General features: G+C 54.3%; 2 protein-coding genes across 5 annotated transcripts; both read left to right on the forward strand.

Annotated features, from left to right (window-relative positions):
* Positions 1 to 1,886: 1,886 nt before the first annotated feature.
* Positions 1,887 to 10,349, forward strand: PPM1J (protein phosphatase, Mg2+/Mn2+ dependent 1J). 4 transcript variants are annotated; one of them, XM_003409587.4, is made up of 10 exons: positions 1,887 to 2,216; positions 3,509 to 3,623; positions 4,081 to 4,368; positions 4,655 to 4,767; positions 5,087 to 5,171; positions 5,749 to 5,867; positions 6,072 to 6,135; positions 6,294 to 6,401; positions 6,544 to 6,695; positions 6,834 to 10,349. In XM_003409587.4, exons 1-10 carry the CDS (start codon positions 1,891 to 1,893, stop codon positions 6,979 to 6,981), a joined length of 1,518 nt encoding a protein of 505 aa, XP_003409635.2. In that variant the 5' UTR covers positions 1,887 to 1,890; the 3' UTR covers positions 6,982 to 10,349. The 4 variants fall into 4 exon arrangements, with proteins under 4 accessions (XP_003409635.2, XP_064138483.1, XP_064138484.1 ...); XM_064282413.1 differs by lacking the exon at positions 5,749 to 5,867 and having other exon boundaries at positions 4,655 to 4,757; XM_064282415.1 differs by lacking the exon at positions 3,509 to 3,623 and having other exon boundaries at positions 1,899 to 2,216.
* A 3,409-nt stretch (positions 10,350 to 13,758) lies between these two features.
* On the forward strand, positions 13,759 to 16,541 carry RHOC (ras homolog family member C). The gene is made up of 4 exons (XM_003409586.4): positions 13,759 to 13,914; positions 14,483 to 14,603; positions 14,912 to 15,042; positions 15,922 to 16,541. Exons 1-4 carry the CDS (start codon positions 13,759 to 13,761, stop codon positions 16,093 to 16,095), a joined length of 582 nt encoding a protein of 193 aa, XP_003409634.3. The 3' UTR covers positions 16,096 to 16,541.
* The last annotated feature ends 73 nt before the right edge of the window (positions 16,542 to 16,614 follow it).

Here is a 16,614-nt window from a genome sequence, read left to right on the forward strand (position 1 = left end):
TATGCCATTTATCTAAGAGCTGTTTCTAGTTTTTCTCTAACAGGTGGGACATATCTATATCAGCACCATGCTCTTTCTCTCTGCCTTCCCTATCTCTGTGCCTCTGGGCTGGATTTTCTCTTGTGACTTCTTTTTCTCTGGTTCTCTCTGCCCAGAATACAGGCATAATTTATAGCAAGTCTACAAACCTGAATGACCATTGAGGGATTTTTATTTGGAAGTGCCAGGAAAGCTGCTCCTTCTGGGGGGCACAGTTTGGCCCAGGCAACTGGGGGGAGGATGGTCAGGAGGCACCCTACGACAGAGTCCAGAGGTTGGGTCCCAATCACTCAACCAGGTGCCAACGGATCTGACAGTTATCCCAACTTGCATTAGGCCCCACTGGAACCATGTGTAGGGTGGTGGGTGTCTCAAGAGGCCTATTGATCAACTCCTTGATACTGGGTTTAGGGACAGAGTTTTTCCAGAATCCTGTCAGTACCACTCCTCCCAGAATGGAGAAGGCAGAAAGGACAGCCCACAGGGTTCTGGGCCCAGTCTTGGTCCTCCTCTTAGGCCGGCGCTTTGCCTTGGCCTCTGTCTCCCCCTCACGGCAGCCACAAAACTTGCTCAGCATTCCCAGACTGCAGAGGAGGTGGGTGGGATGGAAGGAACCCCCAATTCTCTCTGCCACCCATTCTCCCTCCTAACCCTTCTTCCCAGATCCTGAGAAATTGGCTTGGTTCTTAAGCCAGAACCGGGTTGGGAGTTAGGGGCTGACATGGATGTGAATCTCTCACTGGCTGGGTGACCTCTCCGGGCAAGTCAGGCAAAATGACAGGAGCGTTCAGTCCTGTTTAATTCCTAAAATGGACATAATAAGACTCAAGTTGAAGGGCTGTGTGCGGCGTAAATGACCTAATGTAGGGAAAGTGCTTTGTAGAGGGCCCAATGGGCGGTACCAAAACCACTGCCGTCAAGCTGATTCCGACTCATGGCGACCCCAGAGGGTTTCCAAGGCTGTAAGTCTCTCAGAAGCTGACTGTTACATCTTTCCCCCGGCGGAGCCGCTGGTGTTTTCGAACCGCCGACCTTTCGGTTAGCAGTCGAAAGCTCTAACCACTGAACCGCCAGGGCTCCTTAATATGTAGTAAGTCTTCCATAAATGTTGTTAGTGTTATCCTTACCAACGAGTCCTGCTGTGGTCAGGGGAGGTCTAAATATGGGGGAAAATCAGTCCTGAGAAAGCTGGGTCTTAGTGACAACGGCTCTCCTAGATCTAGAGGTGGTCTTCACAGGGAACAGCGCCGTCAGGAGCCCAGGAATTTACTCCCAGTTCCCTAATTCAGGGTGGTCGGCTCCAGCCTGCGTTGTTATCACCCCCATCCCCCAGCCAGCACCAGCTCGCTCGCTCTCGCTCTCACTCCAGCAGCCCCAGCCAGAGGTGTTGTCACACCAAGTGCTTCACACCCAGCAGTTGCTGATGCTTCCCCAAAGAAGGTGGTTTCGCTCTTAAGTCATCAGCTCCGTCACCCTCCGGCAGGCTGGCCGCTCCGAACCGAGGGCGAGAAGCCTCTCCATCCCGTCATAATGGGGAAGTTCTAGCTGGTGTCTAACCTGAAATAAGATTTCCATCTCTCTGTCCCCTTCCCGCAACAATAGACCCTTCTTCCCTTACGAGTCCGAGGCGGAGCGAAGCCGGAATGGGACGGGGAAGTGGCCGCGAGCCAGTAGGGCGGTTCTCGGGGTGGCCCAAAGGAAGACGAAGTTTTGTAGGGAAACTGCCCAGCCCGCTCGCTGTAGCCAATGGCCTGGGAGAGCTGGCAGGAGCGAGCACCGCCCACAATGAGCCCTAGGGGGCGGGGCATGAGCGGGGAGGGGCCACGGCCGGGGGCGGGGCAGAGAGGCAGCATGCTAAGCCGGGTGCGCTCGGCCGTAGCGCACCTGGTGAGCTCCGGGGGCGCCCCGCCTCCGCGCCCCAAGTCCCCAGACCTGCCCAACGCGACCTCAGCGCCGCCCGCCGCCCTCCCAGAAACTCCCAGGAGCCCTCCTTCAGGGGCTGGGAGCGGGAGCGGGGCGCCAGCGAAGACCGTAGACCCTCGAGCGAGCTTCTCCAGACCGACCTTTCTGCAGCTGAGCCCTGGGGGGCTGCGACGCGCCAACGACCATGCGGGCCGGGCTGTGCAGAGCCCCCCAGACACGGGCCGCCACCTGCCCTGGAGCACGGGCTATGCCGAGTGAGCGCCCCCCGGGGCACCCGAACCTGGATAGGACCCTCCCCCCCTCCTTTGCTCGACATCCTATGCGCTGCTTTGCGTCCCCCCTCGCCGCTCTCCGTGCCAGGAGTTCCCTTTCCCAGGACCTGTGCCATCCGCTGGGCTTCGGGCCCCACCTCCCCCCCCGCCCAGCCCTCTCAAATCGGGTGCAGCCCGAATCGTCTTCCAGCTCATTGACTACCGTCACCCGTGCCACTCCAGGACTCCGCTCCAGCGGGCCCGGCGAAGGATGAGTTGGCCGGTTCTCAGTCGCGGCCCGCAGTCTAATGGCTAAGAAAGGAGGGGTTTTAAGAAGGAGCGAGGGTCCCTTTTAATAAGGGAGATTGCAGCTGGGAAGACTCGCTCCTTGGCTTCCCGGCCCCAGCGCCCCAGTTCCCTGTCCCTCTTACCATTCCCCTCCCCCTCCACACCCAGAAATAGCCCGCGACACCGGGCAGCCGAGGCTTCCCTAGAGGCGGGGGAGGGGGCCGCCAGGGACAGAGGAAGGGTCCTGCTTGGACGCCTCTCCGCCGGCGGACTCTAGCCGGCTGGACAAGGAAGCTCCCACCCCCACCCCACCCCGGGTCACAGCGAAAGGCGTGCTCCCAGGCGGTGTGTATTTTTCATGTTTCTGCCGGGAAAGCGGGGCAGGGAGGGTGATGGGGGCGCTGAGGTCGCTGAGGGAGGTGGCTAGTGGGCCCGCGGCCCCACCACCACCTCCTTTAGCTTCCTGTGTGAGAAGAGTTGGTGGTTATGTGGCTCTTGCACAGTTCAGGTGGGCTTCCACCCTTGCCCTATTTCAATTCCTCTTTCCGATCTGGGCTGGAGCACTTCCTCACGGCCAAAGATGCAGAAATTTGCCCTGGGTAGCTTTAAGGGTACCGGTGGGTGTGCCCCTAGGGGTGGGGTCCTGGGGTCAAGGCACCTGAAGAGTTGGTTGGGAGTGGGATGGATCTTGGCAAGCAGGGAAATAACAACCCCCGCCCTTCTATCCAGTCCCTCCCCTCCACTAGGGACAGCAGTTTTGCCAGGGATGGGGAACTGAGGCAGGCAGGGTGGTGCTGCTGGCCCTTCTATGAGGAGGTGGGGCCCACTACTCAGTACTCCTTGGGCCTTGCCCTCCCTCCCTGTTCCTCCCTCTGGCCTGGATCCCAGGTGACTGTGACCTTTCTCAGCTTAGCCAGCAGGCCAGAGAAGATGTGTGTGTCTGAGGTGGGGGTTATTCCAGGACCTGGTCTGGTGTCCAGCCTAACGTGGTCACTCTGGCCTGGCAGGGTCATCAACGCTGGCAAGAGCCGGCACAATGAGGACCAGGCTTGCTGTGAGGTGGTGTATGTGGAAGGCCGGAGGAGTGTTACAGGGGCACCTAAGGAACTTAGCCGGGGCCAGGTAAGCCCCTAACCCCCTAGCCTCCAGAAACACAATGATACCTCTCCTCCAGGGATTCCAGGTACTTGTTTTTAAATCTGAGACATGTGGAAGACCTGCCTCCTAATTCACTTATGGTTTCATAACCTGGCCTTGGTCAGTTAGGCTCTACCATGTCAGTATGAATGTTTAGTATTCCACTTAAAATGTAGTTTTTACGTATTTATGAATGAGCTGATTAATTACAAACTCAAAGTTTTGCATCTTTTATCTTCTGAGTTTGGCTTTTCTGATGCTGTCCTTTCTCAGCAAGTGAGTGAAAAAATCTAATTTGCCTTCAGTACCAAACTCTGGCCTCCTCGCTGATGTTTGTATGGATATGCCTAGGTCTTGCTCTTCTCCCCAAATAACACACACACACATACACACTCACACACTCTTTTTCTTTCTCACTTATCTTTCACTTTTTCTCCACCAGGGACTCTGCTTCTACTACTGGGGCCTGTTTGATGGGCATGCAGGGGGTGGAGCTGCTGAAATGGCCTCAAGGCTCCTGCATCGCCACATCCGGGAGCAGCTAAAGGACCTGGTAGAGATACTTCAGGACCCTTCTCCACCCCCTCTCTGCCTCTCCTCCACCCCTGGGGCCTCAGGTTCCTCTGATCCCTCTCACCTGGTTGGTCCTCAGTCCTGCTGGTCTTCACAAAAGGAAGTGACCCATGAGAGCCTGGTAGTAGGGGCCATTGAGAATGCCTTCCAGCTCATGGTGAGTGGATGTTCTGGGCCAAGGGCCTGCTAGGCAGACACACTAGCCAACTCTGTGTGGGAGTCATGTGGACTCAGGGAGTGATCCAGAAAACCCACAGAACCTTTGAGCACCTGAGCAGAGTTTGGTTCAGGGGGAAGAGAGAAGGGGAAGTTATACCCATGTCCTCTTTCCTCTCTTCCAGTGTGGCTTGGCTGGGCCAGTGTATTTCTGCAGATTAAGGGGGTGGCTGTGTACCTGGAACCTCTTCTTCATTCATCCCCTTTGACCATTCCTCATGTGGCAGGATGAACAGATGGCCCGGGAACGGCGTGGCCATCAAGTGGAGGGGGGCTGCTGTGCACTGGTTGTGATCTACCTGCTGGGGAAGGTGTATGTAGCCAACGCAGGTGACAGCAGGTATGGGGTGGGGTGCTTTTGAGAGCAGCTACAGGGGGCCACACTCTCCAGGATGGGGGAATTGGAGTGAGGTAGCAGGAATAACAAAAGGAATCAAAGATTAGACGACTCAAGAGGGATCAAAGACATAAGGAAGGGCCTGAAATAGCCATGAGGGGAATAAAGATAGGGGCCTGGGTGAGGGATCCTAAGGGTCATTATGGGGAAGGCCTGGTCTTTCTGGGATTCTCCATGAGGGGATTGGGAGAGCCAGGGCCAAACCTGTCCTTAAGTTCTTAGCAGATGGAACCTCACGTGGGCCTTTTCTTTATGTGGGCAGGGCCATCATTGTCCGGAATGGTGAAATCATTCCAATGTCCCGGGAGTTTACCCCGGAGACTGAGCGCCAACGCCTTCAGCTGCTTGTAAGTGGGAACTGAGCTCCCTATCCTCATTCTTTGTTGGGCCTTGTGCCTCTCTACACCCTGTGTCCCAAGAACTCACACCCCCACCACATACTCAGAAAGCTCCTTACCGTTTAATGTGAAGGCCATTCCACAGACTGTGGAGTGCAGGGTTGAGCTGGTGGGATGAGGCAGCAGGAAGGAGCCTGGGCTGGTCCAGTGCTCCCTCTGTGGCCCCAGCTGAGGAAGGAAGTAGAGTCAGAGATGGGGGAAGGAAATAGCAAAGGCCCCTGATAGGCAGTATGGCCTAGTGCTTAAAAGCATGGGTTCTGGTGCTGGACTTCCTGGGATTGAATCCTAGTTCAAGTACTTTGCTAGTTGTGTGATCTTCGACAATTCCCTTAACCTGTCTGTGTGTGCATCAATAGTCCTTGCCTTAAGGGTTGTCGTGAGGATTGAAAGAGTTAATATTAGAACAATATCTGGCACATAGTAAGCTCTGAGGGTTTTCTATTATTAACATCATCTGTACTGTAGAGTGTGCTGTAAACTTAATGCCCCCTGGCCCTCTGCTCTGTCTGTCTGCTCACAACCCCAGGGCTTCCTGAAACCAGAGCTGCTGGGCGGTGAATTTACCCACCTTGAGTTCCCCCGTAGAATTCAGCCTAAGGAGCTGGGGCAGAGGATGCTGTACAGGGACCAGAACATGACCGGCTGGTAACACTTCCCTCAGAGCTGGGGCCCGTTCCCATGGCAACGCAACCAGTCCTTAGCCAGCAGCAAGGTGGTAGCTGGAAGCTGGGCCAAGCTGAGTGTTGTGCGGATGTGGCCCTTCTAAGGGGTTTTTGTGAGGGTGTGCGGCTCACAGGGGAGAGGGTCTTTGATGCCTGGGTGATGCCTCCTCTACTTCCCCCTCCCCAGGGCCTACAAAAAGATCGAGCTGGAGGATCTCAGGTTTCCTCTGGTCTGTGGGGAGGGCAAAAAGGTAAACTCCCATGGTAGAGGTGGGAGAGGGCAGGAGGACTCACCACAATATGTCTAGGGAGGTGGAGGCTCTACCTGAGTGTAAGGGTGGGAGGGGGTCCATGGTTTGAGGGAGTCCGGGAGAGGGTTATAGCACCACCCCCTCCTCAATCCCCTCAGGCTCGAGTGATGGCCACCATTGGGGTGACCCGGGGCTTAGGAGACCACAACCTCAAGGTCTGCAGTTCTACCCTTCCCATCAAGCCCTTTCTTTCCTGCTTCCCTGAGGTGAGCTGTATGGGGGCCCCCTAGCCACACCTTCCTTCCTTTAGGAGTCTTGGGTGGGCTTTCATGCAGGCTTTTTTTATCCCCAAACTCTCTGACCAAGAAGCCCCACACCTTAGTTCTCTCCACCCTCTTCCTCCTCCAGGTACAAGTGTATGACCTAACACAGTATGAGCACTGCCCGGATGATGTACTGGTCTTGGGAACAGATGGGCTGTGGGATGTCACCAGTGACCGTGAAGTAGCCGCCACTGTGGACAGGGTGCTGTCTGCCTATGAGCCCAATGACTCGAGCAGGTAGGGACTTTATGACATGTGGCTTGGGGAAGGAAGGTGGGCAGAGGGAAGCAATGGTTGGGTACCCATATGTGGGCCTGTGTAGCTGTCTTCTCATAGACATGTTAGTATATGACTGTACATATGTGCTCCTGGCAGGTACAAAGCTCTGGCCCAAGCTCTGGTCCTGGGGGCCCGAGGTGCCCCGCGGGACCGTGGCTGGCGTCTCCCCAACAACAAGCTGGGTTCCGGGGATGACATCTCAGTCTTTGTCATCCCCCTGGGAGGGCCAGGCAGTTACTCCTGAGGGGTTCAGCCCCATCCCTCCCACCACCCCTGCAGCTTCTCCTTGCTTACCCCTCTTTCAGTCCACATTCTGAAGTTGTCTCCCTGACCCTTCTTTAGTGACAACTTAACTGAAGAAGAGGTGTCAGCTAGATTCAAAATTATAGCCATTGGTAAATAAACCAGATGGATAAAGTTGTGTGTCTTTATTTACTTTGACTAGATACCGAAAAGTAAGGAAAAGCTCTGTGGAGTGGTAGAAAGAACACCAGAACCTTCCCCAAAACGCAGTATCTCCAGGCTCTCTCTTCTATCCTCTGCTCTTCCCACTCCACACCCTCTCCATGAGCGTTCTCATCCGTTCCTATGGCTTCATCCATCTGCTATTGTCTTCCAAATCAGGATTTCTAGCCCAGACCTTTCCAGAGCTTTAGACCCACACATCCCAGTTGTCTCCTGAACATCTAGACATGACACAGGCACTTCAACTCATTAAGTCATCATCTACCCTCATAAACATGGTCCTTCTCCTGGTTCATCATCTCAATGGGCTCCAGTTCAGCTGTTCAGTTAGAAATCTTGGAGTTAGTCACCCTTGGCTTCTATTTCTTCCTCATCAAGCTAATCAATTACTAAGTCTTACTGATTATATACTTGAAATATATTTCATACTTGTCCACTGCTCTCCACCCCCACCTTAGTCACCGCCTTAGCTCTTTACTGTCAACCTCCTAACCCATCTTTCTGTCTCCAGGCCTCTCCCCCGCCTCCCTTAAGTACACTAGGAACATAGCAGCAAAGGTAATTGCACAGTGTGAATCTGAGTTGCTTATTTCCCTAAAAGAAAACACTCCAGCAGCCCCTTATTACACTTAGAACGAAATCCACGCTCCTAAGCATTTTTTTTTTTTTTCATCTAAGGACTTTCATGATCTTGCCACTGCTTCCTAATCCATCCTCATCTTTCATTGAACCAAATCAAAACAAAGTTTAAAAAAGACACACTCATTGCCACCAAGTTGATCCTGACTCACAGCAACCCCAGGTGTTACAGAGTAGGACAGCTCCATAAGGTTTTCTTGGCTGTCATCTTTTCAGAAGCAGATCGCCAGGCCTTTCTTTTGTGGCACTGCTGGGTGGGTCTGAATTGCCAACCTTTAGGTTGTAGTGGAATGGTAACCATTTGCGCCACCCACGGGCCACCCTCAAATCCCATCCTCCTGGGGTTCCCATAACTCTGTGGGCCTGTAGTAGTTCATACTCATTATTTAAAATCTATACATCACCTTATCTTGGACATTTCTCCAGCCCTTTGCAACTGGGCATCTCACCGCCCATGCATGACCCAACTACAGCTATTACCTCACTGTATTAAAACCATCTGGAAACCCTGGTGGGTAGTGGTTAAGTACTATCTACGGCTGCTAACCAAGAGGTCGGCGGTTTGAATCTGGTAGGCACTCCTTGGAAACCCTACGGGGTAGTTCTACTCTGTCCTATAGGGTCGCTGAGTCGGAATCAACTCGATGGCAGTTTTTTTTTTTTTAACTGTCTATACTAGAAGTCGGAAACCCTGGTGGTGTAGTGGTTAAGTGCTATGGCTGCTAACCAAAAGGTCGGCAGTTGGAATCCCCCAGGCGCTCCTTGGAAACTCTATGGGGCAGTTCTACTCTGTCCTATAGGGTCATTACGAGTTGAAATAGGCTCGACGGCAATGGGTTTGGTTTGGTTTATACTAGAAGTCAGTAGGGAGTAGCAGTTAAGAGCAGGGGCTCTAGAGTCCAGCTGTTTGGGCTCTGGTGCCAGACCTGACATTACCTCTGTAATTTCTCTGCGCCTCAATTTGCTTCTCATTAAATGGAGAAAATGTAATAATACTACCTCATAAGGTTGTTGCAAGGATTAAAGTATCTCTAAGTTGTCTAGATTTCACATTTAGACTGTAAGTTCTTTAGAGGCAGAAATCAATCCTTGGTACAGAGCTCACAGTTCACACTCAATAAAATGCTTGAGTGAGTTAACAGGCCTGGGGACCAAACTGCTCTAGGCCTCAGTTTTCTCATTTATTTAATGTGTGAGTTGTACTTCACATCTTTAAAGTCTGTATTACTCTGACATTAGTTCATTCAGCAGTATTTGTTGAAAACCTATTATGTACCCAACACCGGGCTAGGCAGTGGGGAAGGGACAGGTTCGAGGAGTGAAGGAGGGAGCGTGAAGAGAGCACCAACTTTGGAGCCAGACAGGCCTGGGTTTGAATTCCTGCTCTGTCACTTAAATTGCAAAATTTGGACAAGCCACTTAACTTCTCTGAGCCTCAGTTTCCTTACAGGCAAAAGGGGTTTGGTGTACTTAATCCCAGAGTCCCTGGATGGTGCAAAAGATTAACACACTCCTCTGCTAACCAAAGGGTCAGCAGTTCGAATCCACCAGGTGCTCCTTGGAAACTCTATGGGGCAATTCTACTCTGTCCTATAGGGTCGCTATGAGTCAGAATTGACTCAACGGCACTGGGTTTGGTTTTGGTTTGGGTCTGCTAACCGAAAGGTTGGGGGTTTGAGTCCACCCAGAGGAGTCTCAAAGAAAAGCCTGGTGATCTACTTCTGAAAACTCAGCCATTGCAAATCCTGTGGAGCATAGTTTACTCTGACACACATGGGGTTGCCATGATCAGAATCAACTCCACAGGCAACTGATTTTATACTTATCCCAAAGACCTATAATGAATATTAAAGAGATTGAGCTATGTAGTGTGCAGATCACAAGCCAATAAAATGTTGGTAGACTTCCTCTTCTTCGTCTCCTTAACCGCTTTACTGGGAAGGTGATACATGTATACATAAATACCTTATGCAATAAGTGTCTCCAGAGGCACACAAAGAGAGTGAGAACTGAATTCCCAGCTGGGGATCCGGAAGGATTTCCGAAAGTGTCCTTTGAGGGGCAGGGAGGAATTGGACTCATGGAAATTCCAGGTCGAAGGAAATTGTGAGGTGCTGAAACGTCAAGGCTGAAGGATGCAGTCTTGGGTAGTACTTAAAAAAAAAAACAAAAAACTACTAGGCAAGATTGTAGGTGCAGATGGCAGGCATCTTCCGCCCCTGGCCTGCCCCGCCTCGGTCGCCCGGGGACTGTCGTTTCCCAGCCCCGCCTCCCGCGAGGTCCCCGGTGGGGCAGGAGCGGATGGCTGCTTGGCCACCGGAGGGCAGCAGCGGCCCTTCCTGACCCCACCCCGAGCCCCTCTCAACTTTCCCGACGCCGGTCCGCCCCTAGGGGCTGGAAGGCTGGGCAGAGGCTGAGTCTCGGGGGCCCGCTCTGCCCCTTTCCTCCGCGGTCAAGGGATCTCCCCGGGACTCTCTTCCCACCCTGGGGCGGGAGCCGGGACCAGCGGCGGGCGCGACCCGCGGCGGCACTGGGCGGGGGCGCGGGGCGGTCCGAGCAAGGGGCCGCCCCCGGCCCGCCCCTCCCCTGCCGGCCTCCCCCCCTCCCCGCAGGCCCGCCCCTCCCCGGCGGCGCTGAAGGAGGCAGAGGCGGGGCCCCTGGGGTCAGTCTCGGCCTCGGGCACCGGCCTCGCAGCTGGAGGCGGCGCAGCGGAAGGTACCCTGGGCCAGGGGCTGGGGGCGGCGGGCGTCCTGGAACTCATCTCCGGGGGAGCACTTTCCTCCTCCTCCGCTCGGCTGCCGGCCGAGGAGGGGGCTTTGACCTGAGCGTGGGCCGCGTTCCCTCCTCTCGGACGCGGCGTCTGGGCAGTGCGTGGCCCGGCCCGATCGGCCCCTCCCTGGGCTGCAGAGTGAGGTTCCCGGGAACTGCCGGGCAGGGACTTTCGCATCCCGATGTCCCAGCCGGAGCTTCCCTTCTCCTCCCGGCCTCCCGGAACCTGCCCTCGCCGGGCGAGGGGCGAGAGGGTGACTTGGGTCGCCGCGAGAAAGCCCCAGCTAGACTCTTAGCTCCTGGGCCGGGCGGCCAGAGGTGGACGTGGGTGGGGTGGGGGGGGGGTCCGAGTCCGGGTGGGGTGGGAATTCCCCAGGCCGGGACGGCGGAATGGCGGGAATAGGGGCGGGGTGTGACCGGCGGGGGTGCCACCGCTCGATGGGGTCTGGACGCCGCCCTAGAGGGTTCCAGAAGTCTGCTTGGGATGGGGGTATAGGGAAGAACCCAGCTCCTATTTTCTTTTAGTAGAAGACTCTCCTCCCTCACACTCCCGAACCAGGATTATCCTGGGGATTTGGACTCGGAAACCCGAGGTTGAATCCTGCCCTCCCTCCTGGTTCTAAAGTTGATCATTGATTCCCTCCACAAACCCCAGGGGTGGCCAGCCAGGGGTACAGCGGATCCCTCTAGATATCTGAGAGATTGACTGAGGAGAGGGCGTGTGCGTATCCACAATGTCTTCTCTCAGGGAAGGCCCCAGAAGTTCCAGGCTCCATTCTAGCCTCTGTGTGGGGCTTGGTTGCCCCTTTTGGGGTCAGTGGGGCATTTCCTCTGGGGCTGCCTCTCACAGGGAGCTGATGTCCCTGCCATCTTGGCCCTGGGCCTGGTGTCCTGGCCTGGCCTAGGCTGGCTGCTCTTCTGGCCTAACCAGAGCCTGAAGGAAGTCTTCTAATTTAGCCAGGAGCTCCAGGTCACTTGATGCATGCCCCTACCCCAGAGTTCCAGCTGCCGCTTCTCACAATATAGTGCCACCTAAACTGTCCTGCTGGGGGAGGGCAGGAGCATGCTTATGTGTGAGCAACTGGTATTCAACCCAGTGGCGATTGCCTTGGGTCAACACTGCTCACCCCAGACTGGGGCTGCCCCAGCCCGTCTTCACACAGTCGGACCGGTGGGACTAATGGGAGTGGGTGTGAGGGAGTCAGAAGAAACCCTAGTGTCAGTCACCTGGGTAGAATTTCCAGGGAACCCCCTTTTTGGAGGATGATTTTCATTTTGGGGGGTTCTGCTGGCAGGGCAAATGCCTTCTTGCCTGTCTTTTGGGGTATCTGGGAAGGGAGAGTCCCTTTTTTGGTGGGGAGAGTGTGGCTGTGCTCACTCAACTCCTATAAATTCTCTCTGACTCATATCCACTTCCCTTCATCCCAGTTTTGTGAATGTGTGTGTGGAGGAGAGGGAGGAGCCACCCAGAAGCCCACTGTTGAGGAGAGCTAGGCTGGGGCTGGAGGATTCGCTTGCTAAAAGGCAGCCCAAAGCAGCGGTGTGAGGTGGTGGTGGTGTATGTGGGGAGCAGGAGTTCAGGCCAGTTTGACAGGATGTGGGACTGAGAGAAAAAGCCAGGTTTGGGGCAGAGATCAGGTTTCTGTCCCGTTCTTTCTTAACTGTTCCCTGCCTGATTGGTGCTGGGGCTGGCCTCGTTTGTCTCTTCTTTTGGAGCTCCTCCCAGCCCAGGCCCTAGCCCCCTCCCCCTTTCCAACAGCCTTGACTTCATCTCAGCTCCAGAGCCCACCCTCTCCTGTTCCTCTCAGGCTGTAGCCTTGGAACTTCAGTGGACTGGAGATCAGCTCCTTTCCCCAGGGAAGGAGGAAGTGAGGCTCAGCTCAGGCGCAGGGGAGCTGGGAAGGTGTGATGAGCTGTGTAGATGCACGTTCATGTGTGTTGGGGACAGGACACACGGAAACCCCTGGAAGCTGACTCCTTGCCCTGAGTCACAGGGAGGGGTGGGCAGGGCCTTCGGGTGAGCCCACAGAGGGGAAGAAGGGGCTGTTCCAGGGAGTGGGTGGAGGTGATTCCCTAGTGTATTATTCTCAGTCGCTCTGCCATGGGGAATGTGTGGCTCCCTACAGTGTGATCATTGTCCCCTTTCTGGGGCTGAGTGACCTAGTGTTGCTGCCAGGCCCAGGAGGGAAGGGGGAGAGGAAGGCAGGCTGCCCAAATGTGGGCTGTGGGCACTGCCAGGACTGAGCCTCCTTTGTGTGACTTGGGGCTTTGGGGACTGGGCTGGGGTGGGCGAGGGAAGCCGGCTGGCTGCTGACACTGCCCTCTGAGTGAGTTTCCCTGTTTCTGCTCTCGTCCCACCTCTGGGGTGCTGTGTACCAAAGGGAGACACTGGAGTCACACAGCCCTGCTTTGAGTCCTGTCCCTGTGCTTATGCACCTTGACTCTGAACGTATGTCTTATCCCCACTGAGCCTGTTTCCAAGTTCGTTGAAATGGGAAGTGTACCATTCACCTTCCAAGCTTCTGAGGACTAAAGGAGCTAATTTTTGTCAAAATGCCCAACATAGTCCCTGGTACTTAGATGCTGGGTAAATATTCTTTCCCTTAGCCACCCACCCTCCCTGGTGACTGGTCCTGCTAGCCTGTGGTCTTGGAGAGAGCTCCTGGTCTGTGACTGGGCAGGCGGGGCTCATGCTGAGTGAGGCTGGTCTAGACTGGATTATTAAAGTGTGATTATTAAAGTATCAAAATCCTAGGAACAAATAAGTCTGAAACCCTGATATGTAAAACAGATAAAAGCAGGCTCTTCTGGACTTGTTCCTGATCTCTGAGCACCTATCTAGGTGCCCAGAGTCCCAGTTGGTGAGTGGATTAGACCAGAACTCATGGTTTCTGGCTCCCAAGTGGGTTCTTCCTCCACCTCCCACTTCTGTATGCTGACCCATGGGGGAGACCTGTCCCTGACCCTGACATTAGGAATTTAGGCTCTGTTGCCTGAATTATTGGTTCTTGACAAGAACATGCCTGAGCAAGCCCTTTTCCCTCCCCTCCCTTCCTTTGCCAGATGCCTGTTTCCAGGAGGTTCTCAGGGGCTTCTGGACTTGACTTTTCCCAAAATCCCCACTGCTTTTTCCCTGCCAGCCCCAGCCATGGCTGCAATCCGAAAGAAGCTGGTGATTGTGGGGGATGGTGCCTGTGGGAAGACCTGCCTCCTCATCGTCTTCAGCAAGGATCAGTTCCCAGAGGTCTACGTGCCTACCGTCTTTGAAAATTACATTGCAGACATTGAGGTGGATGGCAAGCAGGTGAAGGCGAAGGGCCCTGCCCCGTTATCACCTTGGCATTCCCTCCCCTGGTCACTTTTGGACCTAGTGTGTCCTTCCTCACCACCCACACACTTCCTTGCTCCGTTCTCCCAGCTGTAGCCAGTAAAAGTTAGGAAGTGAGACTAAAGTCTTAAAAAACCTCTGTACACCTCCTGATTCTACCACACACTTGTTCTGTAATCTGGGCTAAGACCTTTAGTTTCTGGGTTTAAATTTCCCTAACTGTAAAATGGGGATGTTGGTAAGACTGCCTTCAAAGGGTTGTTGTGAGGATTAAATAAAATAATGGTGCTGACAGTGGCAACTCATAAACTGCTGCCTGACCCCTGCACAAAAGTCAAATACAGATGTCTTATGATTTTGAAAAAACTTACCTAGTTTATGGTATGTATAGGGGTCAGTACAATCCCTGGTATGTAGCAGGTGCTCAAGGGGTAGCTGTTCGTAAGCCTAAAGGATCAGTGGTTTCAGAGAGGGCCTCTGGGTGGCAGGGTTGCGATGTGGTGACTAGGGCCCTTAGGCTAGCTACTTGTTGTCCTTGTGTCAGGTGGAGCTGGCTCTGTGGGACACAGCTGGGCAGGAAGACTATGATCGCCTTCGGCCTCTCTCCTACCCAGATACTGATGTCATCCTCATGTGCTTCTCCATTGACAGCCCCGACAGCCTGGGTGAGATGGTGGTTACGGCATTGGCAGGAGGGGATTGAGAACCCCTTGGGATCACCAGAGGTGGTGCTTGCCTTGTCTTCAAGCATCTTTGGAGTGGGGATGGTGGTGCTGGGGGCCCTGTTAGCCTTCCCTTTGGTAACTCTGGCCCTTGGGAGGGCCCAGGGGAAGGTGTACTATGAGGGGGAGGGGCTTTGAGGTATGAAAGGGATCTTCACGCTGAATAGACTGCTGTGGGAAAACAAGGTCCCATGAGGGCACTTTCTAGCTCAAGTAGACCTACCAACACTTGTTGTGACATGTCTGTGCAGAAAACATTCCTGAGAAGTGGACCCCAGAGGTGAAGCACTTCTGTCCCAACGTGCCCATCATCCTAGTGGGGAATAAGAAGGACCTGAGGCAAGATGAGCATACCAGGAGAGAGCTGGCCAAGATGAAACAGGTAGCTGGGGTTGCTGAGCTGGAGCCCTTGGAGAGGACAGTGCCCTCTGGGGGATTGTAGGGGGGCAGGGAGGGAACCTTCTCTCCAGCTGACTGTCCCTGTGCTAGAGGCAACAGTGGTGGCCACACCCCCAAACGTCTGCTCCAGGGTAAGGGAGAGATGGGGGTGTCCTCAGTGTCCGATCCAGTTTTCGATGAACTTTCAAGAAAATGAAGTGACTTGTCTGAGGTCACTTCGCATGTTCATTTATTTCAGTTTATTCTAAAAGCAAGGGCTATTAAAATGAATGAGAAAATCTGCCATCAGGGAGACAGCTTCTTACAGTAGGTACATCACTTGAAGTATGTAAGTGGTGTGCTAGAACACCTGGGGAAGGGGCATGGACTGCCATGAATATGGAAGAAGGGCCCAGAGGAGTGAGGGAAATTGTTTGTTTGGGGGCTTGGTAAGTACCTCTCTAAAGCCAGAAGACTATAGGCTTTATTGGAGAAAGCTGCCAGGCTAAGTAACGTGGCCTATCCTGTAAGAATTATGGCAAGGATTTAAATTGTGGTCAGCTCTGCATGTTAGAAAACTTACTCTGGCAGCCAGAGATGGTTTGGAGGAAAGTGAGAATGGAGGCAGGGAGGTCGGTTAGGTGGTGGATACCCATTCAGGCAAGAGAAGGGTGTGGGGTTATGTAGGGCCAGATGGGAGAAATGAGACCACTATGAGCATAAACATCTTTGACCCCTGGTTCAGAAGCTGCCCAAGGTGGCTGGGGCCTGTGTGTCTTGTGGGGTCAGGGCTATAGAATATATTTATTCTATTACACTTATGAAGTGGTAAGAGGTGCACCTAGTCCCCAGTTTCCTTTGACTTCTCACTTTGTCTTCCTAGGAACCCGTTCGGTCTGAAGAAGGCCGGGATATGGCGAACCGGATCAGTGCCTTTGGCTACCTCGAGTGCTCAGCCAAGACTAAGGAGGGTGTGCGGGAGGTATTCGAGATGGCCACTCGTGCAGGCCTCCAGGTCCGCAAGAATAAGCGTCGGAAGGGCTGCCCCATTCTTTGAGACCCTCAGAGCCTCCCTACCTACCCCCTCCCCTCACAAGAATGTAGAAACTACCCCCCAACCCAGCCCTACCCTCCTAGGACTCCATGCTGAAGGTGCCCTTTTTTCAGTTTCCTCCAGCCCAGGACTGCATTGAGCTTCCCCAGCCCCAGCGGTGTGGTGGTAGGCCCACCTTCCAGTCCTTTGGGAACCTAGGCCTGTGCCCTGCCCTTCCAGAGTCCCCTCTACCTTGGTTGGGGTGGGGCTCCTGTTGCCTTTGGCCTTCCCCAGAGGATCTGTCACACACCAGCACTTTATACACTTCTGGCTCACACGAGAGTGTCTCGGGTAGGGGACTCAGAAGAGGTAACCAGAGTCCCTGGCCCCTGATTTTCTTGCTTCGGGCAGGGGCCTTGCCTCTGACTGTATACTTTGTGGGGGGCGTGAATAAAGGACACAGGCTCCAACATGTGTGTGGCAGCTTCCTGTCTTTCTGTCCTGGTCCCTGTCTTGGCTGCCAGCTTGGAGTCCCATCTCTTC

The sequence above is a fragment of the Loxodonta africana genome, chromosome 3, assembly GCF_030014295.1.
Source record: "Loxodonta africana isolate mLoxAfr1 chromosome 3, mLoxAfr1.hap2, whole genome shotgun sequence".
NCBI lineage: Eukaryota > Metazoa > Chordata > Mammalia > Proboscidea > Elephantidae > Loxodonta > Loxodonta africana.

What these genes read in the sequence shown, in the direction of transcription:
- RHOC (XM_003409586.4), top strand. Translation starts at nt 13,759, where the DNA reads ATGGCTGCAATCCGAAAGAAGCTGGTGATTGTGGGGGATGGTGCCTGT. An exon ending in TTGAGGTGGATGGCAAGCAG is followed by an intron (nt 13,915 to 14,482) that starts GTGAAGGCGAAG and finishes TCCTTGTGTCAG; the next exon opens with GTGGAGCTGGCTCTGTGGGA. An exon ending in TGACAGCCCCGACAGCCTGG is followed by an intron (nt 14,604 to 14,911) that starts GTGAGATGGTGG and finishes ATGTCTGTGCAG; the next exon opens with AAAACATTCCTGAGAAGTGG.
- PPM1J (XM_003409587.4), top strand. Translation starts at nt 1,891, where the DNA reads ATGCTAAGCCGGGTGCGCTCGGCCGTAGCGCACCTGGTGAGCTCCGGG. An exon ending in GCCAACGCCTTCAGCTGCTT is followed by an intron (nt 5,172 to 5,748) that starts GTAAGTGGGAAC and finishes TCACAACCCCAG; the next exon opens with GGCTTCCTGAAACCAGAGCT. An exon ending in TCTGTGGGGAGGGCAAAAAG is followed by an intron (nt 6,136 to 6,293) that starts GTAAACTCCCAT and finishes CAATCCCCTCAG; the next exon opens with GCTCGAGTGATGGCCACCAT.